We start from the raw sequence: 24,639 nt of genomic DNA, 5'->3' as shown, positions 1-24,639 counted from the left end.
GCCCAGTGGACTCAGCTCCGTTAAAATCATAAGCCCGTTTACTGAAATCTGGTTAAACTTGGACTGTGGTCTAACCATGTGCTAAATTTATGGGAAGCAAAAAATGCTATTGTAAAATTCAAATGTTTGCTGTGCTCATATGTTTCACGTTACTGCTGAAGGAAACAATTTTGGTTACTACTACTTGATAGCTCTGAATTATTTGAGTGTCAATTGAGCTGATAGATTAAAGCTGTACTGATAGACCAGGGGCACGTCTTACAAAGAGTTACGATTGATCTGATTAACCCGAACTGTAGGGTAATAATTGTTGATTGATGTCATAATTGTTTGTACAAGATCTTTGCACAATGTACTTTGTAAAAAATTACAAATAGAAGACCGTGCACTGAATTTTCAAGAAATCAATGAGTGTATATGAGTTTACAGCATATCTAGACAAATATTTCGAGCAAACATGCAATAGGCGTTGATGTTGCCGGTTTTCCATAGATATGACTGATCAGATCAACGGGGTCTAGTGTATAACTTAAACCTGAGCTCAGAATATGAGCCATGGGGTCGAAAGGGGACCAGCTTACCTGGAAATCTACAAACTCGGTGACCAAAGGTTTGTGAGTTATCATTCCTGGTGGGACACGAGTCCTCAGTAGATGAAACGCGAATGATCTTTGGAATAGTCTGCACCATACTTCCATTGGGATGAAGTTTCTTCCGGCATTCAAGAAACATTGGTAAGGTGTAATTCAGACCTAAGCCATCTGGACACGCAGTTGATCCATTCGATGAACCAAGTATAACTGAAATAATTAGTTGAAAATAAATTCAAAGTATTGCCGATACCGTCGGATTTTAATGTAATGTCTACTAGTATATTGTATTCAACCTGAATTTTACATTTTTTAAAACTTCGTTATTTAGCTGGGATTAACTCTGATTCGATATAAAGTACCTGGAAATCTTAATTCATGTCACTCAGAATATGTTGCATTCGGGCTGATGATTGAGCCAATTCCATTCCAGTTACTCAAAACGGTAGGATAAAAGTGACATTGATTAGCATGAAGTTGACACGACATTTGCTCCTGCGACAATTTATCCGGGTTGGGGTTGCAATATGGTCATATGTTAGGGTTAGTTTTAGGGTAGGGTATAATGTTAAACCCAGGGTTTAAAGGGATGGTCCGGGCTGAAAGTATGTATAGCTTAATAAATAGAGTAGAATTCACTGAGCAAAATGCCGAAAATTTTATCAAAATCGGATAACAAATAACAAAGTTATTGAATTTTAAAGTTAAGCAATATTTTGTGAAAACAGTCGTCATGAATATTCATTAGGTGGGCTGATGATGTCACATCTCCACTTGTTCTTTTGTATTTTATTATATGAAATGAGGTTTATTCAAATTTTTTCCTCCAAGAATGAGAAAAATTGGATTGACAACTGATTTAGTGCATTATATATTTATTGCTGCAACTTATTTCATTATAAGGGAGACATATTATTTACACAAGTATGAAATAATGAAAAAAATTATGATTTCATGTAATGACATAAGAAAACGGAAAGTGGAGATGTGACATCATCAGCCCACCTAATGAATATTCATGACGACTGTTTCCACAAAATATTGCTTAACTTTAAACTTCGATAACTTTATTATTTGTTATCCGATTTTGATGAAATTTTCGGCATTTTGTTCAGTGACTGTATTAAGATATAAATATTTTCAGCCCGGACCATCCCTTTAAGTTCGTCATTCGATCAGTGTTTGGGATTTAAAGCGGACTAATTGTCGCCGGAGTAAATGTCATGGAACCCTAGCCGAACAAACCATGTAATGTGCATAGTACAGTCCCCATCACGAGTTCAATGCTTAGATGATTTTAACTTGGGAGGAATCAAACTGGGACGCACAATATATGCATAACGGACATTTCAATTAATCTATCTATCTACATGTCTTCCCGAATACAACGTGTGTAATATTATAAGGGAGGATTCATCATTCATACCAAAGTTCCGTCATTGGGTTTCGAGCCAGTTATTCATGTTCCACAGTCTTGCATTTTCATCACATATTTTTAAAACGAAGCAGGCCTATTTGTCATGAAATTAATTCAAGTGTTAATACTTAGCTCAAGAAAAATTCTTTTTCACTAGATTCCTTCATAAAGATCATGCAAGAATCGAAATAATATGTTTGAAAAGCCTACCTGGTAACAAACATGCTGCGAGTCCGTACTTGAATAGCGAACACATAATCTGTTAAAATTCGATATAAAACGACGAGAGTGAAAGTAAAATATTGTGACGTGCCAATCTCACCATCATTATAGTCAATATCAACATAGAAATCTCCCGTTTCAAACACCATCAATGGTTATATCATATCATCATCACGACCAAGTGGGGCCTAGTCGCCGGTATGACCACCTCCAACATGTCAAATGTCATCATTCAGTTTGATAATCATCATCAAGATCATATAATTTACCTCATCATCATCACCATCAGCGTCACTATCATCATCATAACCAGCATCATCACCATGAATACCACCATCACCGTCATCATATATACCCTCTTTTTTAATTTGATGTTCTTGTTTGTTTTTTCTCAGGCAGTGTATAATGGTCAATAATTTGGTATACACAATCATAATTTGACTTTATAACTAAATTGAATTCAATCACAGAGGTACTTATCATTTCAAGCTCTGTTTCTTTTCAGAGCCTAATTTTGATGTTGTCTACATCATGTGTAAACACGCTATAGATTTTGTAAAATTATGCATCAAAGTTTTATTGCCAATTTAACTCGATCCTTGTGTAATTTTTATATATATATTGTATGGTTACAGACAACGTTTAACTGTCCTTTTTACACATGAAAAGTAAACGCTTGAAATTGAAACGTCTTTCAAAGTTACCATAAAAAATCAATATAGATCGTTATGTCCAATTATCATATAGTCATTTGATCTTAGAAGGGTAATAATTCTTGCAGAAATATATTAAATGTACGATTGTGACATAAAAGCTTTATGCAAAAATGGGTGACGCTACATAATCAAAAAGTCATGCGTGGGTATGAGAATCTTAACCATAATTATCAACTGGCAATATTTATTTATTATTTATTTATTTATTTTGTTTTATTTATTTTATACTGCAGGGTAGGCCTGTTCAGTTCTTAAAACTGCTTTACAAAGGCGCCCTGCAGTTTAAAATACATGTCAAGATAACTATGAACAACAACAACAAACAACATCAAAAATACAAAATACAAAATATCTAACATCAGAAACAATTAACACCAAAATATAGAGTGGGAAGTGACAATTTAAACATACATAGCATTGTAAATCAAAGGAATATCATTTCGCTCTTTATCAATTCGTATGAAAGGCATACGAAGGCATTATGTCTACATTCTCCGAGTAGGTCTTAGAGTATACTTGCCATTTTTGTAGATCTAGCGGCAACTGAATGCTGAGACAAATATGCGAGATTGGCAATATTTTGCTATAGTAGGACTAAAGGTTCATCGCGTGAGCAAAACTTTCTGATGATTTAAGGAGAGGTATTTTGTAAAAACGTTCTGCACAGAACGTCGACTTAATTCGTCCCGAAGTTACCAAGCCCGCTCGCTGATGTAGTTATAGAGCATGCAGAGTGAAATAAAATGCATCGTTTTTCCACAACGGATTCTGATTGGCCTTTTTGTCTTTGGACAAACTTCTGACATGTGGCGCCTAGCTGTATGCGTGATTGTGAGAAATGGCTAAATAAAGGTGGAGGTCTCCTTTCTTTGATCTCTGCTGATTGGCTGGCGAACACCAAGGCGGTATCGACACAACCAATGAAAATGGTGAAAGCTATGGCTCCGGTGTCTTGGATGTCGAGAAGCGAAAGCATATCCCATTAACCCAGTACATATCCTCCATAAGTGTGGTGGAGAAAATAATGATTTATGAGTTTACATTTTCATACATGGAATCATTCTGACGGAATCATTCTAATCAATGTTTTTATTGTCTTTTTTTTTAATATCATAATGTGTGTTTGCGAGGGTGGGAGGGCACGTGCGCGTGTATGATTTGTACACACTGTCGAAATGATTAATGCTTTCATTCTTCGTTGAAATCTTGTGTGAAGAGGGAAAGGAAAAGTAAAGAAAAGGCAGACACATGACTGGTAGAAAAGGAGTAAAGTCGGAAAAGGGAGGAAAGGAAGGACATAACAAAAAAAAGAAGGGGAAAGCGGAAGGAAAGGGGACGAAAATGAAGAAAAGAACAGGTGATAAAGATTATTGTTCCGAAATACTAATAAATGAGTGAGATAGATGACATAGATTAAGAGATGGCAAATTGGAACTCGATTTTATGGCGGGAAATAGAAAAAAGGCAAAAAGAATTGGAAAATGAGGTAGAATGAAATTGGCTAAAAAGCTAAAGGGGAAAAGTTGAATTATGAAGAAAAAAGAAAATGAAAAAGACAAGAATTTAGGTACACACTCGGGCTGCCGAGGTTTGAAAATAAAGAAGGTGAAGAAAGAATAGGATGGCGTATAAAGTCCATAAAAGCTTGCTAAATTTCAAGCAATAACATTCCCAATCAGGAAATTATCAAACTTTGAGAGGTTCCTGACCTACCGCCCAAGAATTGCGCAAGGCTACACATGCCCTGTAATTATATTTTTAAAATTCACAACAACGATTTTCTCGTTCGCTTCGCTCGCTCGTGCCGCTTTCCCCCCTCATTTCCCATGTTGTGCCCTTTCTGAAGTAATATGTTTTGTAATTATATACCCGCGATTTCATTGAAAATAACGGCAAGTTTTGATAATGGCTGAATGAATCTCGAGAGGTAATGAGAGAGGCTCCGCCCCGGACTCCACATACGTGGCACTGGCGTACAAATGGAATGGTTTTGGGCCCTGGCCCCCAAAAGTTCTACGACCAAGAACCAAAAATAAGATAAAGGGACTGGGAAAATGTAAGGTATAAGGTTATTTTCTGAATAACATTTTAATTAATGCTCTGAAAAGAGGAAAGCTCATTCTTGCTGCTCATCTCTTTCAAAAATTTACAATTTGAAGTCGAATTTGGACGTATTTTTTCTACTTTCTAATTTCACAGAATAATAATGATAATAATAATAATAGGCATTTATATAGCGCCATCTATCTAGAAACATTCTATTCCGAAGCGCCATGGGCGGAAATCCCAGGGGGGACGTGTTTCAACAGGACAATGCAAGACCCCACACAGCACGGTTCATCACCAACTTCCTTCAGGAGCAGGACATTGACGTCATCCCATGGTGTGCATGCTCTCCTGACCTCAATCCCATTGAGCATCTGTGGGATGAACTTGGCAGACGGGTGAGGTCATCTACTATTTGTGGTCTTTTATGATGGTAAGAAATACATCATTGAAAAACGAAATAAAACATGTATTTTAGGACGAGATGACCTTACTTTTGGGATGATAACCCTTTTTTTTTTTTTTTCTTTTCAAATTTTCCAGCCCCTTGTCCCCCCTACCTTTTGGGAGAGATTTCCGCCCCTGCGAGGCGCACAAGAAAAGAAAAAATAAGAAAGTTTGGATGGGTGTCAAAGTGCCATTCTATCCAGGAGTAAAATGCCTTGATTTCTCAAAAATTGCCATTTTCAGCATTTCAATACCCTCTTTTTCTTGTTGAGATATCATTTCAGAGTACAATAATGATAACTGCATGTCTTTAGCCAAGTCATCAATACGGGATTGTTTTAGCATGCTTTTATCCAAATCCTGACATTAATAATTGGCCTGCTTCTATTCCACTCCACTTCCTGACATTGTAATGTATTGTTTTTATTTTCCATCAATCAAAAATGATAACAATGATAAATATATATATTGACCATAACAAAGATGATCAGTAAAAAGACGGAGGGATTGCCCTACTCAGCAATGATAACATACCAACGCTGTTTTACAAAGGGTCCCTTATAGAGATGCACGTGTAAACATATAAAGCAGAAAAGGAAAATACTTAGTTGACTTGCGTTAACAAAATGTAAAAAAAAAATCAGGGATCTGAGCAGAAAGTTACAAAAAGTCTGGGGAAATGACTTAAAGGCTTTCCATCAAATGTGTCAGTCCATCTGGGTATCAACGTTGGTATTGCAATGTATACTATGAAAAACAAAAGATGGCAAAGTTGAGATACTTGTGATAGATCCGGGTACATATACCGGCAGACATCCAGAATGGTTTAAATCTCTATAACTAAGGATAATGCAGGTAAAAAAGGCATGAAAGGGGGGAGTGGCGGACCCTGACCCGGAGGAGACAAAGCATTGGAGGGGCACTATTTGTAAACAATGCTGTGCCCCTCCAATGCTTTGTCTCCTCTGCATGGGTCACGGTCCGCCACTGCAGGTAGGGGAATAGAAATGTATCGAACACCATGAACACCACATGAAATCATTTACAAGGCATGCTTTGGAGAAGAGGCTGGAATTTATTTGCCCTCTCTGTTCTTTTTTTTTACATACCGTTGTTTTCCTTCGATGACGTCGACATTGATAAGCAACTTGATAACAGTGGTTCGTATTAGAAATTTTCTTCATTTCTGATTATTCAAACTGCACTTTTATTTATTTTATTTTACTTTACATTTTGATGTTACTTGCTTTATTGCACCTTCCTTCTCGTCATTTCACTCCATTTTACTTTTCTTCACATTAGATTGATTTAATTTACCATGTTTACTGACTTTGTGTCACTTTCTTTACTCCTAACTTTACTCCTCATCACTTCTAATCTGCATGCACAGACCCTTGTCTTTCACAATACGCACAGTGCAGAGTCTGAAGTAGGGAGACTAGATTAACTGTGTTCTAGATTAACTATGTACTCTATACACATACAGAGTCTTCGGGTTCTAGTCTTTACTCTAGACCGGTTATTGGTTAAAGTGTCATATATGAGTCTGTTCTTGCAGACTACTTCACTCTCATTTAAGTTCACTGCAATTCGCTTCACTACACTTTAGTTCACTCCAATTAACCGCATTTCTATACCTTGTACTTTCCTTTACACTTCTTTATTTATACACACTTCATTTTGATTAATATTAAAGTATGTTACTTCAAATCACTAACTTCAATTCGCCATGCTCAGTTCACTTCACTATGCTTCACTTATTTTTACTTTTACTGGACTTTTACTTAACTTCACTTACCTCAACCTTACTTCACGTCACCTCACTTGGCTTTACTTCAGTTTTATTTTACGTCGCTTTATCTTACTTCACTTTACTTTCTTCACTTCGCTTCAGTTAGATTCACTTTACTTTACTTTACTTCATTTCACTTCATCTAACTTCACATAACTTCACTTCACAGCTTCACTCAACTTTACTCTGATTTACTTAACTTTACATAATTTTACTTGGCTTTGCTTTACTTCAGTCATGTCGGTGATTAACAATCCATGATTATTATTCAACAAAAAAAATACCACCTGTCTGAATTCCCTTTTCAAATCACTTCACTTCTTCTCATTTTTCTTTTTACTCTGAGTCACTTTACTTTAATACACTATTTTTAATTTTATTTACTTTACTCTTCCCACTAAATATCTAAACGTTCATACTTTCTATTTCGTGACATCATTTTATCGAATTATATTTATAACCTATTACGGTTCCCATGTTGCCCTCCCTCATGGCTGCTATTGTTTCAAGCAATTACCTGCTTATAGCTGGCCCTGCATTTTTACCCACCTTACTATTTTACACGCTTCATTTATGTAGTTTTTAGTCTTATACATTATTTTACTTTTAGATTGTCATGCAAATATGTACTAATTTATGTCATTGTCATTTTATCAATTTTTTTTATTTGTTATTGATTTATGAATAAAATGCAGAAACTCCTGCAAAAAAAACTTTACGTTGTTATACTTCCATGTCGCACTGTCCATGCCATTTGAGAAAATACCCACTTGTCTTCATCCTTATCTCACGTTATACTTTACTTTATATTCCTTTACTTTACTTAAATCTAATTCAATTTACGTTCATGGTACAAGATCCACGAAGTTTTTAAATGTTCAGTAAGTATATCAAATGATTTAATCAAGATACAAATGGAGACACATGTATTCTGAGAATAGGGTAAAAATTCGCAAACACCAACTCTCGATGAATATGCCTTTGAATGGGGATTTGTTTATAATCAGCAGTTGGAAGGTTTGTATTTTCGAAGGTCATATCAACATTAACAAGATCATTTGAACAAACGGCTGAACGTAAAACATGCAATTTGATCGCAATTTTAGGTTACAATAATGATAATGACATATGTTCTTCAAACACATTGAGAAAAACATTTGAATATTTCCTACATCATATATAAAAAAAACATTTATTGTATAATAGTGTGTGATTGACCCATTTACATTATCGCCTTTATTTTGCATATAACTGTTTTTATCAAACTAAATAAAAAATTGCTCATGATAAAATATGTTGTAAGAGTATATGAGAGTGCTTCCTTTTCTGTAGTAGCTCCATGCTTTTATCAATGGAATATTTCAATTTTACACTAACTATACAGACAGCCCTCTTCTTCTACAAAAATTTATGCCCGAATAAAATTTAATTTATTATGTTTATGAGATTTGCTGGTCGTGGGCAGTGGTATAAAGTTGATGTTTTTCGTAAACTTCAGGACAGCTATAGTGATTTACGTATATCAAAATCATATCTAATGACTATTTTCCCATGTAGGTTCCACGCGCTCATCTACAAAACTGAACATATATTATTGTTTCGGTGTGACGGATCCAGGGTTTCTGCTCTCAAGGGGAGGGGGAGCACGTTCCGGATGTGCACCCCTCCCCCCTCCCCCCTCTGGATCCGCCACCGGCCGATACGGAGTTTTCTGGGCCTTCCTAATCTCTAAACTGCCACTGTTAAGAACAAATTACGCCCTTTTCTGCCCCCTAATTTTTGTATTTCACTGCACCATTGGTAAGAACTATTGCAAGGTAATTTTACAACTTATACAAATTGTATGATTTGTTCGTTTCCTGTAATCCTCTCAGTAGACGTCATCTACCCATAATAATTTGACGGAAATAGGTGACGGTATTTCCAACTGTCTACTAGACATGAAGGATTAATGGGCATGTCAATTTTTAATCAATTAACAGGGTTAATTGCGACATGGATACCTTACCCTCGCCTCGTCCTCATTTATGTCAATTCAAATTTACGATCCGGTTTTTATCTTTCCGCTGGTATATCCTATGTTTTTATGTCATCGGGGATTCGAGCCTGGCCAGTTTACATAAGAACAGACTGCGCGGCCGTAAGAGTGCCATATTTTCGCAAGATTTAGATTTTTTTTCAAACAAGAGTGGAAACGCCGGCAACACGAATTGCGAATGCCTCCTCTAAAAAATACATTTGCATGCCACAGCGAGTTCAACTCGAGTGATTCAGTCAGTCGGCAGGCCGTACAAAAAACGCCTAGTGTATTCTGAAGCACAGCACTGTGACTTTGGAATAACCTCTTCAACCGTGCGCGAGGATTGTTTGAAGAAGAAAACGACAAAACTCTATTTCGACGCCACTCAAACTTTTCCGGGAATGGTAGGAGAAGTTACAAGCAGGGGTGTGCCCTCGGTGACACTTTGGGGTTGATTATTTCGTTAAATAATCTTCAGTTATGGGATTAAACATCTCGGCTGGGCGGACATTGCAAGAGGAAGGATCACTGGATGCCAGAAATGATGATAAGATTGTTAAATACATGAAGGATGTGATAAATGGGGACAATGTTCATGTATCCAGAGAGGTAAGCCCATTTTTTTATGTGCGTGTTTTTTTTTTTGGTAATTATTTTACAATAATAAATAGGCTTTCTTTAATATACCACTGATGCCATTTTCGACACCAAGCAAGCCTCTCATAATGATTGTTCTTGTTCCCTTCGTTCGGATAGTGCATTGTTTAAAGGACAAGTCCATATCCCAATAAAAAAAAATGATTTAATGAATAAAAAAAAGAAAAATCCAACAAGCATAACACTAACAACTTCATCAAAATCGGATGTAAAATAAGAAAGACATTTTAAAGTTTTGCTTAATTTCACAAAACAGTTTATGCACATCCTGATCGGTATGCAAATGAGGAGACTGATGACCACTGACAATTCTGTGCACACACAGTAACAACATACTGATCCTCCATGGCCCCTTGACAAAAGTGATTTGAACCCGATCCGGGATCCCAGGCAGTATATTCGGACTTTTTAATATAGATGTATCAGAATAATTATGTTGAAGTTGAAGGTTATATAGCATTAAGCTGACTTAAAAACGATTGATCGTGGTTATTCATTGCATGCTCTCTCATTTCAGGTTCTTCAATTGCTCATGAAGAACCTCCAACCAATGTTCAATTTAATGCTATTTTGGATGTCGAACCTTAGCTGAGCATCTGTCTCATCAATTCGATTTTATTATCGTTTAGCACTAGACTATTTTCATCTGCGTTGCCATGCGAACATTTCACTTCCCCCAAATAAAAGAACAAACATGAGGAAAAGCGATTGGAAAAGAAAATCAGTGTGGAAAAGGGAAGGCATTTTCTCCATCTTCTCTATAATAAAGGAATAAAGACCAAAGCGGGGCGCCTTTTCTTTTTCTTGCGCTTCACGCAGAAAATAATGATAATAATGATAATAGTAATGTCTTTCCTATTGGCCCAGCGTCCTTTCCCTGCCCCGCTTCTCCTTCCTTCTAAAATAATAATAGTCTTCTTAATACCCCTTTTCCACTAGGGCTAGGACAGCGTCAGGACAAGGCGCGGAATGTAATAATTGCAATCCGCGAACCTTCCGCAACCTGTCCGGACATTCCTGGGAGTGTCCGCACGCTGTCCTAAACCCTTCCTGGTGTTCGGGAAATCAAAATTTGTCCGCATCTAAATTTTGGTCTCGACCAAAATTTCGACGCGGATATTGAATTCCTGACACCTTCGGGACCTTGTCCTAACGATGTCCTGATGATGTCCCGCCCTTCCTAAACCCTTCCGCGTCTTCCGGAAACCATCCGCGATCAGGTCAGCTTCAGGTAGCAAAGAAGAAGCCATGCGGAATGTTTCAGGAACTTGCGGATTGGAATAAGAAGGCAAGCGGACAGTTTCCGGAACGTGCGGACAGGAATAAGAAGGCAAGCGGACTGTTTCAGGAACGTTCGGATTGGAATAGGAAGGCAAGAGGAGTGATTCAGGAATGTGTGCATCCAATGTAATATTTATGGAACGAGTACACAAGTAGCAAAAGCCATTTGTGGTCGAAAAAAAAAGGGACAGTATAGGCAGCGCTTGACTTTACGAATAGGACAAATATCATAACAAAATTAATAATACAGGTAAAGATTTCAAATTGAAATTCAAGTTTATATTCCTAATGCATTTTAAGCACTTTGTTTGATCGTGAATGAGATTTTATTGATAAGAAATAATAATAAATGATAGCAAGTTTATAAATATCGCTTTTCTCAGAACGGCTCAAAACGATTTACAGCATATTATTACCCCATGATTCATTTCAATCCCGCATAAAAAGTGCACAACTTCCACACCCTGGGAAGCATTCCTTGCATTCATCGCAGCCTCGAAGTGGCACTTGCAAATTCAAGCAGACAATAACTTTCGCATCCAACCGGGTACCCATTTAGCACCTGGGTCGAGAGTGGCAAGGTGTGCAAAATACGTCTTGCCAAAGGACGGTATATAGACCGCGGTGGGAATCGAACATACGACTCTCCGTTTACAAGGCGGGAGTCAGAACCACTACACCACGACTCTTAAAAAAAGACCTTCCTGAAAAAAGTCGTGCACAGAACATGTTTCTCATAAACATAAAATATGAGCGCGAAGCGCGAACTTCTTTCAAACATCAAGGACGAAAAAGAAAAGACGAAAAGACCTAGGTATTTTTCGTAAAAATGAATAGCGTGCACAATCTTCTTAATTAAACTATTAAAAGCATCAAGCGAAATGAACCATTAATTTTTTACAAAATTGACCTAGCTGAAACACTGATATTCTCTCCGTCTGTCAATTTCTTCACTCTTCTTCCTCTTTTCCACTCTTCTTTGCATTTATTCAATTTTTCCTTTTTACGCAGCCAATAGGGCGTAGCGATCGCATTCGGTCTCCTGGAATTGCCCATTTACATTTTCTTTTTTAGTTTATATTTTAATTGGTACAAGAGGAGGCAAAGGCGATTAGACACTGGATTCACAATTTCGTCCAAAAATTAAAACTGATATTTCTAATCTTACACATTCACAATCTTGGCCAATTATTTTCTGTTCATTATCGCGATTTTTTTTCCTACTTGATTCTATTTCACCTCATTTCATTCATCTCCTTTGTTTATTCCTATTTCTTTTGTGCTGTTTGTATATCTCTTTAATACTGGGAGGGGTAAGCCAGCAGCAGGGAGAGGAGGGCCGTATTAGCACGGCATCTCCCCCTTGTTTTTCTTTTCCACCATATTATTTTTTAAGTTTCCCTTTCCATTTCACTTATATTTCTTCTGTTTGTACTTTTTTAAAGGGGGAAGCAAGACCACCTCGCCCCTTGGTCTGCATGTGCCTGTCTCACTTCCCGTTTTCTTCCTCTTTTGTAAGATATGTATTAATTTGTGGAAAAACTATTAGAAAGTAATGTTATAAAGGGAGCCTCGACTTTTCTATTAACATATGCAGTCTTTTTTAAGTTATCTTAGATCCGAGACAATTTATTGTCATGTATAAAAATGCACAAAATCTGCTTTCAAAAAGTGAATACTATTACACCGACAAACACAATTGTTTTTAGCCTACATATTTCAACAATCAAAAAATGTGAGCGCGAAGCGCGAGCTGAATATTTTTTACATTCCCAGCTAAATACAGGGCATTCTAAGCACCTTTTAAAATCACGAACAGGATAGGGGTATGACTATTCACTTGATGTGAGCGCGAAGCGCGAGCCGAAACGAAACGAAATTCGACATCTCACGTTTTGTAAATCAGGAAAAGGATGGATAAGTGGATAACATTCCTACATTAATAATTTGATAATCTGATCTGAAACTGGAACAAGATTCGTATCAAAATAAACATGCGTGCGTGTGTTTAGATTCAAACCTAGAATCAGGACATTCTAATTACATTCTTTATCATAATATCAACAATAAGAGCGCGATGCGCGAGCTAAAGATATTTGATTTTCCGATCTAAAAAAAAGTTTAATTTAAGCGCAATTACGAATTGGATATGGGTCGCACTTAATAAATGATGCGAGTGCGACGCGCAAGTTGATATTTTTATCAATACATATATTTCCAGTTGCGACCGGGACATTTTAAGAACATTTTTGTTTTTGTCGAGAGATGAAACTTGTCGATATTCCGTTCTGAAAAAAAAAACGGACAATGATTATTAGGAAATAATGAAAATATTATTATCTCACTTATTAATCTAATAAGCCCAATGAGGTCGCGAAATTGATATCAGGGTCAGAAAACTGGACATTTTGTAATCATGAATAGGATGGGTTAATATACTTAAAAAAATACTTTAAAAATAATGCGAGCGCAAATTGCGAGCCGAAAATATTGATAAACTGTCATGAAAGAGGAATTAAAAATAATTTGTTACAATTGATATTGGTATACATAACTCCCCAATCAAAATGCAAGTGCGCAGCTTTAGCTAATACTATTCAGAATCAGACCAGCCTAAAAAGGGATATTTTTCAAAAAATTATGGAATACACGAAGAGAATAGTTACTAGACGAATTAAATAATGCTAGTGCGCAGTGCGAGCGGAAAATGTTGATATTTAGACCATAAAATATAGTCATTTACAGAAAACTATAAAATATATTTGTAAATCAAACATTTTAAGCTCAATATAAGCCTATATTGAGCAAGTTATGTATCTCATAGATTAGGCAATGCGAGCACAAAGCGAGCAAAAATTTAAAATAGTGACATGAAATCCCCCCCCCCCCCTCATCTTATTTTATTCACTCGTCTTACTCCTCTTATTTTCCCTTTTCATTTTCTATTCTCTTTTCTCTTCCTTTTCCTCTCTTTCCATTTTTTCTTGTTTGTTCGTTCCAAAAAGTGGGGGGGGGGGCGGGCATTTGATATCAAATGCCCCCCCCCCCCCTTTCCAAAAGTGAGGGGAAGCATTTGCCTGTCCCCCTGGGATTTCCATCAATGTATGCAATCTGATTTGAAATAAAAGAAAATCCTATGTAGTCTTTGTAGTCGAATTTTTTTTTTAGATAGCGTACTTTCATGACGAATTACTTCATTCTCGCCTGCTCCTAAATCGGATTTAATAACAAAATTAATGTTTCTTAAAAAAAAAACGCACCCCAAACCCCAAATAACACCCCTAAATTAAAAAGAAAAAAGAACACGATACTTTTCTTGGAGTATTCGCAAATTGTCCGAAAATTATTATTATTGTCCTCGTCCTTGAATTTACCACTCGTGACGTTGTCCTAAATGTCTCCGGTTCTGTCCTAATACGATCTGCATGCTGTCCGCGCCGAACGGCGGTAAATTTATTTAGATAATCTTGTCCCAGGACAGTCCTAGGACCGTCCTACGACAATACGCAGACAGTCCTGGTCGTGTCCTAGGACAAGATCATTTGCATAATCTTTTACGGAATTTGGTTGCGGACAGCATGCCGAAATGACAGTTTTCCACTAGGGCGCGGACAAGACCAGGAAGGGTTGCGGAAGCAACTTTTGTCATTTCGGCATGCTGTCCGCAACCAGATTCCGTAAAAGATTATGAAAATGATCTTGTCCTAGGACACGACCAGGGCTGTCCGCGTTTTGTCCTACGACATTCATGGGACTGTCCTGGGACAAGATTATCTAAATAAATTTGTCGGCGTTCGGCGCGGACAGCATGCAGATCGTATTAGGACAGAACCGGAGACATTTAGGACAACGTCAGGAAGGACTAGGGCAATCAGGATAATTTTCGGACAACTTGCGAATACTCCAAGAAAATTATCGTTCATATATGTTTTTGTGAATTTAGGGGTGTTATTTGGGGTTTGGGGTGCGGTTTTTTCAAGAAACCTTGATTTGGTTATTAAATCCGATATGGGAGCAGGCGAGAATAAAATAATTTGTCATGAAAGTACGCTATTTTTAACCATTTTTCGACTACAAAGACTATATAGGATTTTCTTTTGATATCAAATGCCCCCCCCCCCACTTTTTGGAACGAGCAAAAAGAAAAAAATGAAAAGAGAGGAAAAAGAAAAAGAAGGGAAAAGAGAAGAGAAGAGAAAATGGAGAGGAAAAATAAGAGGAAAAAGACGAGTGAATAAAATAATATGGGGTGGGGGGAATTTCATGTCACTATGTTAAATTTTCGCTCACGCTTTTTGCTCGCATTGCCTAATCTATGAGATACATAACTTGCTCAATAGACTTATATTGAACTTAAAATATCAAGTTTTGAAGTTAATAAACAAAACATTTCTCGGACATTGAGTTTTCAATTTGTTTGATTTACAAATAGATTTTATAGTTTTCTGTAAAATGACTATATTTTATGGTCTAAATATCAAAATTTTTCGCTCGCGCTGCGCACTAGCATTATTTGATTTGTCAAGTAAATATTCTCCTTGTGTATTCCATATTTTTTTTTTAAATATCCCTTATTCGGCTGGTCTGATTGTGAATAGTATCAGCTAAAGCTGCGCGCTTGCATTTTGATTGGGGAGTTATGTATACCTATATCAATTGTAACGAATTATTTTAAATTCCTCTTTCATGACAGTTTATCAGAATTTTCTGCTCGCAATTTGCGCTCGCATTATTTTTGTTAAAAATATATTAACCCATGCATCCTATTCATGATTACAAAATGTCCAGTTTTTTCTGACCTTAATATCAATCTCGCTCCCTCATTTGGGCTTCTTAGTATATAAGTAAGATAGTAATATTTTCATGATTTCCTAATAATCATTGTCCGTTTTTTCAGAATGGAATATCGACAAGTTTCATCTCTCGGTTAGTAAGATCATAGTCATATGAAGACAAAAATGTCCTTTAAATGTCCCGGTCACAACTCAAAATATATGTAATGATAAAAATATCAATTTGCACTTCGCACTCGCATCATTTATTAAGCGTGATCCATATCCAATTCGTAATTGCGCTTAAATTAATTTTTTTTAGATCTGAAAATCAAACATTTTTAGCTCGCGCTTCGCGCTCTTATTATTGATATTATAATTAAGAATGTAATTAGAATGTCCAGATTCTAGGTCTGAATCTAAACACACGCACGCATGTTTATCTAGATACGAATCTTGTTCTAGTTTCAGATCAGATTATCAAATCATTAATGTAGGAATATTATCCATTTATCCAATTATCCTTCCTTTTCCTGATTTACAAAACATGAGATGTCGAATTTCGTTTCGGCTCGCGCTTACATCAAGTGTATAGTCATACCCCTATGCTGTTCATGATTTTAAAAGGTGCTTAGAATGCTCAGTATTTAGGTCGGAATGTAAAAAAATGTTCAGCTTGCGCTTCGCGCTCGCATTATTTGATCGTTGAAATATGTAGGCTAAAGGAAAGTGTGTTTGTCGGTGTAATATAGTATTCACTTTTTGAAAGCAGATTTTGTGCATAGTTTAAGCCCTGAATGATGTGAACAAAGACCACGCATTCATTGACACCCCCCTCAAATCTCTAAAATTTTAGCTTCCCCCACTCCCCCCCCCCCCCCTCTACCCCTCGCTCTCTCTCTCTCTCTCTCACTCTCTCTCTCAATTCCTCTTACTAGACATCTGCAATGTTCCATAAATGATCTTTCTGTTTGATCTCAGGATGACGAAGACCCTTTCTTTGTCTTAGATCTGAAGGATGTGGAGAAGAAGCACCACCTATGGAAGCAGGAGTTTCCAAATGTGCAACCATTCTATGGTAAGTCTGAGCCACACCGACGAAAATTACTGCCTCCAGTCCGACCAAAGTTATTACGTTAATATTATTATGTTTTTGATAACATATTTCGAAAGATCTTGATGAAATACCTCTACAAGTAAAATTTTGTTAGAATCGGTCCCTGAGACCCCAAGATATGATATCATAAATACATAATCAGCCCAATAAAAGTCAATGTACATGTATTATTGGCCTGTTTCCTTACAAATGTTAAAACCAGGCCAATGATACATTGATTTCAATGGGGCTAATTATGTATTCATGAGGTCATGGTTTTTTTTAGACTTTCGCAAGGCCTTCGATTCCGTAGACCATGAACTTCTGATGCAAAAATTATCTAAATACGGAATACGAGGCACTGAGCTTACCTGGTTTACTAACTACCTAGCCAATCGCAAACAGAGAACAATTGTAAGGGATGCCGAGTCCACATGGGGTACTAAAGTAACTGGGGTACCGCAGGGATCAATACTCGGACCCCTCCTATTCTCGATTATGGTGAACGACCTTCCTAAAGTTACCTCAAAAAGTATTGTGATGATGTACGCTGACGATACTATTATCTTTTACAGTGCAAAGAAAATTGAAGATCTCGAAACTGTACTTAATGAAGATTTGAAACACATCAGTAACTGGGTTAATAATAATGGACTAAGGTTAAACCCCACTAAGACACAATTTATGATTTTTGGAACACCCCAGAAATTAGCAAGTACGAACAGAACCCTTTCATTACATTTGGACAATCATGTAGTACTGCAAGTAGACAGCTACAAATACTTAGGTGTAATCTTAGATCCTGCCCTAAATTGGAAGGATCACTTACAACATGTTAGTAAAAAAAATTGGACCTAGATTAGCTCTATTTAGAAGATTGAAACAATTTTTACCACTAGATAGTATCAAGATGCTAGCAAATGCTCTTGTATTGCCATTGTTCGACTACTCCAGCACTGCTTGGTCAAATTGTGCAATTGCGACCAAAGAGTCGCTTGTGAAACAACATAAAAGAATGCCACGAATTGTCCTTGGAGTTGGTACACGTACTTCCCGGCCCGGGGGGGGGGGGCACTCGACCAAAAAAGTGGTAGGGGTGTGCCGCGGGCGAGGCAAAAAACGGGGGCCTTGGAGCGGGCTTATTGTAAAAAGGAGGGTCCTCGGAACGGGCTTCGGAACTACAAATGTTTGTGAAAACGGGGGTCCTCGGAACGGATCTCCGTATCTCTGTGAGTGCGTATGCATCCCTATGGAACGGGCAATCGTGCATGACGCAGCTAGCGCGGCCTCCGCCGGGTGCGCTCTCGCTTAGGCGATGGTTGAAAAGCGCTCTACGGCCGCTTTTCACCAAATTGCAGCTCCTTGTAGCAAATCAATGCGACCGGAACGGCGTAACGAAAAATATGCAAAGCTTTGGAACGGATTTCTTTCTTCTTTTTTCTCGATAAGAAGGAAATGCTCTGCCTTGGAGCGGCTTTCTTTGTTCTTTTTCTCAAAAAGACAAAAATGCTATGCCTTGGAACGGAAATTTGAGTGTAAAAATGGGGGTCCCCTCCGCGGCACATACCCACTATGCATTATATACTGAGTGCCCCCCCCCCCCCGGGCGTACTTCCACAGATTATGTTTTGAGTCAGTTGAACTGGACATCAATTGAAAATCGGTGGAAAATGCAAAGATGTAAGCTGGTATACAACGCTATAAATGGACAGGCACCAAAACACCTGACCAATTTATTTGACAAAGCGAATTCTATTCATGGTTACAGAACCAGAGCTGCAATAACTGATGGACTTTTGATACCAAAAGCAAGGAAAAATTCTGGCAAACAAGCTTTTTCCCATGTTGGTGCAGTGGAGTGGAATCGTTTACCGCATGATGTAAGGCAGGCACCCTCTAAACACACATTTACTGAAAGATTCTGGAAAGTGACCCAAAACTAGGTAACGCCCCTCATGAAATTCCTTTAGTAAATGACTAACTCACCTGATACAGTAAAATATATCTTACATATCTATATTTCAAACCAATTTTAGTATACCAATAAACAATTTCACGTGCCTGACACCATGTGGTTGTTGATTCCACTCCACTGAACTAAATGTAGATGACAATAGGTTTTATGTGCATGTTCTGTAATTGTTTTCTAATGTATTTTTTGTTATTGTATCCCAGGGCCTCTAAGTATAACAGTGTTTGAACCACTGACAGAGTCACCCTGGTAAAATAAGACGTAATAAATAAAATAAATAAATATCTAAGGCTCCCATGGACCGATTCCCAACAAATTTGATTTGTGGAGGTATTTCATCATGATCTTTCGAAATATGTTATAAAAAATGCTCAAATGCAAAAAAAAAAACATTGTGATGTCATCACTTCTATACTCTATAACTTATTGTGTACGTTAAAACGTTTCTTTCAGCTGTTAAATGCAACTCCAACAGAAGAGTACTAGAAATGTTAGCTATACTTGGAGCTGGTTTTGATTGTGCGAGCAAGGTAGGCATGAACGGTAATAAATATGTGTGTTCATTCTCTATTCATTTGGGATTGTTGTGTTGCTACGAGAAAACACTGGGATGTGTTGGTATTCCATTTCTTTATCACATCTTTCAATTTCAGGGATCGAAGCCCCTGCCCAGCCAACATTATATATATATATGTAAAGCAGGCATCTGGCTTGAATGGGACTACCCTGCTTTTATAAAAAAAACATGAATAAATAAATAAATATATGTGTGCGTGTGTTTGTGTGTGCTATCATCGTGAATATTTCAGCTACAGTGTACATGTATATAACATTCGGTGGGTCATTCACTTTTAATACTTAATCTTCTGAAGCAGTTGTCAAATAGCTCGAATATTCATAATCTTGGTATATATTTCATTTCTCTTCTTATGATCTGTGCATCCTTGTCATGCTAATATTTCATTTCATGGAAATGTTTCAACATTTGAAATTGACGTATTCTTCGTTTAATTTTCCTTTCTATTTCTTTTTTTTAATATGTTAATATAATTCTTTCCTCTATGACAACTGATGTTTGCTATGATAAAAGACAATTACTAAAAAATAATTATTTACTTGTAAGCGGGAAATAATGTCACTAATACCACGATTAAACAATCAAAGCGTTAACCGATACTTACCCCGATCTAAGACGAACACTTGGCCTCATTACGATTTATGATTTTCGCAATAAACCTGAAAATATGCGTCACCCCACGCCCATAAATCTGGATGATAACTGGTTGATCATTGGTTGTCTCCGGTCTCAGCAATATAAGAAAACTTGTAATTTTGTTGCCACTGCTCTGTTAATTAACCAAACACGATCTATTGAATATTATTGATTTTAACCTTCTATTTACACAGTAAAATACTGTATGAAATTTCATACAACGCTATTTACCATGTTTACTATATGAATCTTACAGTAGTTGCTTGAATTATTGAGAGTTCAATACTTAGAATCAAACTTTGTTGTTCAAGAAATTAAACACGTGTTTGAACTGTTTAAGAATTACTGTGAGATTCATATAGTGAACAGCATTGCATAATTTTTATACAACGTTTTTACTGTGTAGAATATTACTTACATGCAATATAGTTTAGTAATTCTCTCAGAAAATTTATTTATTTTCTTTGAGACTAGAAAATGTTGTTAAAAGTTTTTCCCTATTCAAATGCTATTTCCATTCTCTCGTACTGAACAAATCCCATGGAACGACTATTATTTCTTTTCATTTCATTTTATTTATGTTTATGTTTCTCGTTTGACATTTTGTTTCACGTTAAAAGAAAGCAACAACGATAATACAAAATATAAAATTATAGACAATTGGAAAATATATAAGCAACATGATTAATCAGTTATTGATTTACGTGTAAGTCAAAGAAATATGATGGGACCTACATAAAAGCAAGCTTCTATAACTGAGGGTCCGATGAATAATTTGTATGTAATACAGACAGACATATAAAATCTAATGACATTAAAACGGATAGAAATTAATGTAATGACATTAAAGTGTAAATGCACCCTGACAAACAAAGAGATTATTGTAAAAATAGCAGAAAAAATAACAAAAAATACTGGTAAAGGTTTGAGGAAATTATATCAAAGATTTTTTTTTTAAGTTATTCAATTTATATTTTTTATTTGTGACGTCATATGTGAGCAACCTCCCATGTATCGTAAATTAAATGGGTTTTATTGTATCTTTAGTATACCAACAGACAAATTCATTCAAATCCGCTCCTGAAAAAAAGTCATCACGAGCCATTTAAAAAATAATTTATTCATTTTATGTTACACAACAAAATAGGGCAGCTGCTCGTATATGACGTCACAAATCAAATCTTAAAAATCAAGTAGCTTTCTCAATCTTTAATGGATTTTTCCTCAAACGTTCACCAATGTTGTTCATTATATTTTCTGCTATTTTTTAATAAACTTTTCGTCAGACTGTCTTTCCCTTTATACCAGTTTGATGTTCGTTTAAATACAGAATTTGAAAACAGGAGGACGCTCAACATGCATGAAATCACATTTTGATGGCAATTTTTACGTTTTTGGACACCATTGCCATGTGAAAGGAGGGATAATTAGGGATAAAGCACTTTCAACCAGGTTCCACGGCCCCTGTGGAACAGGAACATTACTATACATGCATATTGTTGAAAATGATCTCTATAATCGTAGGGGCTGTGTTTTACTGTTTATCACCATGCGGGTACTTATAATTTTTCATGAAGATCATACATCTATTTGCTTGTCTGTCTTTACTCTTTTTATGTTTTTATTATTTTACCGCATCATCATTATTGATGACATCGCGAGGAAGGCCTACATATTCACCAGTACATGGATGACATGTGGAATGAATGAAATAAAAAAGAATTAAGATACCATCCCTTTAGGGTAAAATGTTTACCACCACGAGGGTAAATATGTGTCCAATCAATTTTGGGCTGTATTTTACCCAAATGTGGGAAGCATATTGCCCAGTAAGGTAAAAAAAAAAAGAAGCAGAAATTACTTTTGAATGGGCAAAATTTTCATCACACTGGAAAAATAAAAATGCCTAAAAGAAATGCCCAATGTTGCTTGGACACATAGTTACCCTCATAGAGCACTTTTACCCAATATTTTTAGAGAGCACTTCTATTATCAATATAACTAATATAATATATATCATCATTTTGTTATTATCGATATTATCTCTACTGTTATTGTCATGTTTGTTAAAATAATCTTCATCTTGATCATCATTATCATTTATTATCCATATTATCACAATTGTTATTATTATTACACTCTTAAAATAGTTGGGCAAAAGAATGCCCAACTTTTAACCAACCCTGGACAACATACTGTCCACACAACTATTAGTTAAAATCTGCCCAAATTTGGTGATAAAAACTGATAATTGGGTAACAGATTTGCTCAATTGGATAATAATTGCTCAGAATATATAAATTTTTTGCCAACATACATAACGCAATACAGTGGACAGTATGTTGCCCAACATTTTAAGTGTGTACCATTATTATTGTTATTATTATCATTATTATTTAAATTATTGTTCTAATCATTAAGTATTCTTATAATAACTATTATTATTACTATTTTTATTATGTATTTTGTTATTGTTGTTATCATTGCTTTCATTATCATTATCATTAGGATAGAAGTAATAGAAGTAGTTGTAGTAGTAGTAGTAGTAGTAGTAGTAGTAGTAGTAGTAGTAGTAGTAGTAGTATAGGTATTATTATTAAGTATTATTGTAATTAGTATTGTTATGATTATTATTATGATCATCAAATAATTGATTTTGAGGCTTCTTAGAGTGTCAGTGAGAAAAAAAAAAGTCCTACAATCACTGACTTTTACTCTTTCTATTTCTCCCCCCCCCCCTTCTTCTTCTTCTCTCTCTCTCCCTCTCTCTCTTTCTTTCCAAAATGTTACCTTCATTTTTTAACACCCCCCCCCCCTTCCAGGCGGAGTTACAGCAGGTGCTTGATCTAGGCGTTCAGCCTAATAGGATCATATATGCACACCCATGCAAAGCCAAATCACACCTCATGTTCGCCAAGGAGAACGATGTCCGACTCATGACGTTCGACAACGAGGACGAGCTCGTCAAAATAAAGGAAGTCTTTCCAAATGCGAGGTTAGATCGACAAAAGATGTTACGTTATCACATTTAGGTGCACTTCTTTCAGGTTTTTTTTTTAAACTTGCTTCTTAGTTTTAATTTTGAAAAGGAAAATTCCTTTTTGTTTGTTTCGAATTACCACCATTTAATATACCTGCCATATGCTGTTATACTAACTACCACCATGATTACGGCCATGACAAGGCAGATTTGTAAAATAAGGAGGACAATAAACTGATAAACATTTATTGACAGATCTTCTCTTGGTCTTACTGGTGGTTTCAGAAATATGCTGGCAAGATGACATCATTTTAATCTGTTAAAAGAAATGCCTTACATCTAAGTTTAATTTGCACTTGTCAATTGATAAGAGTTCAAATCAATCAAATTAGGTTCATGTAAATTTTCAACAAAACTGGATGAATATTGACGAGGAATGGTGGTATTGGAATAATTATAGTACTTATTTTCAAGGGACTCATGGGAGATGACGTCATCCGTTTTCTCATTGCTAATCCATGATGGCGTATATCATATCATCGGGGTCCCCGATCCCGATTTTTTTCTTAAAAAATGTATTTTCTTTTATCTGACTGTATACCTAGTACGTCAATTGAGGACTTTCCAATTAGCCTACAATATACGATAATTCTTCGGAATATTTTTTTACGTTTTTTGTGTAAGATTTTTTTAGGGTTTATCAAGTGTGCTAAACAAGTTGATTTAGTACCGTACAGATGCTGATAATAAATAATGGTGATAAATGTGTTCAGATGTTTATAAAGCAATCTATAGCAATTCATTCATAATTAGTGTTCGTATTCATACTCAAGTTTACTTTTTAAATTTACAAGTAGGCTTATCCCACTCACATGACCTGTATATAGATTAGCTGTTTGAATTATAATGCCGGGATCATATGTCAATGAAATTCAGTATATATTATATATATATATATATATTGTGAAAGAAATGGACGAAGAGAAAAATGGTAGGCGTAGCTTAAATCAAGGATCCCCAGAGCTATCTGCCCTTTGGAAAATTGGTAATGCCGAAAAAATGTCTCTGCCGGGAATCGAACCCGGGTCCCCAGCTTTGAACGCCGGTGCCTTAACCACTAGACCACAGAGACGGGTTAATGGCTAGGCCGACCCCGATCCGATTGACCGGCAGATAAACAGATTTTCGACACTATACCAATTATAATTTTCTTTGTCGGGAGTAGGTGGGTTTTGAACAATGACAAGCCGCCATGCCTCAGCTGGATCAAAGCTATTCCTTTGATACAGTACACGTATGGGAGAAAGTATACAAATGTGTGAAGTTATACATCATGGTACAACAGCTTTGGCAACTCTTTTTTATTTTAAATATTGTGAAAGAAAATTATAATTGGTATAGTGTCGAAAATCTGTCTA

At 36.3% G+C, this 24,639-nt stretch overlaps 1 protein-coding gene across 2 annotated transcripts; it reads left to right on the top strand.

Annotated features, from left to right (window-relative positions):
- Positions 1-9,351: 9,351 nt before the first annotated feature.
- Positions 9,352-24,208, top strand: LOC135157183 (antizyme inhibitor 2-like). 2 transcript variants are annotated; one of them, XM_064112050.1, is made up of 4 exons: positions 9,352-9,859; positions 16,942-17,038; positions 19,482-19,558; positions 23,064-24,208. In XM_064112050.1, exons 1-4 carry the CDS (start codon positions 9,731-9,733, stop codon positions 23,271-23,273), a joined length of 513 nt encoding a protein of 170 aa, XP_063968120.1. In that variant the 5' UTR covers positions 9,352-9,730; the 3' UTR covers positions 23,274-24,208. The 2 variants fall into 2 exon arrangements, with proteins under 2 accessions (XP_063968120.1, XP_063968121.1); XM_064112051.1 differs by having other exon boundaries at positions 19,482-19,571.
- Positions 24,209-24,639: the final 431 nt, after the last annotated feature.

The sequence above is a fragment of the Lytechinus pictus genome, chromosome 17 (genome assembly GCF_037042905.1).
Source record: "Lytechinus pictus isolate F3 Inbred chromosome 17, Lp3.0, whole genome shotgun sequence".
Classification (NCBI taxonomy): Eukaryota; Metazoa; Echinodermata; class Echinoidea; order Temnopleuroida; family Toxopneustidae; genus Lytechinus; species Lytechinus pictus.
The sequence above is the reverse complement of the archived record's forward strand: the minus strand, read 5'-3'. Positions and strand labels throughout refer to the sequence as shown.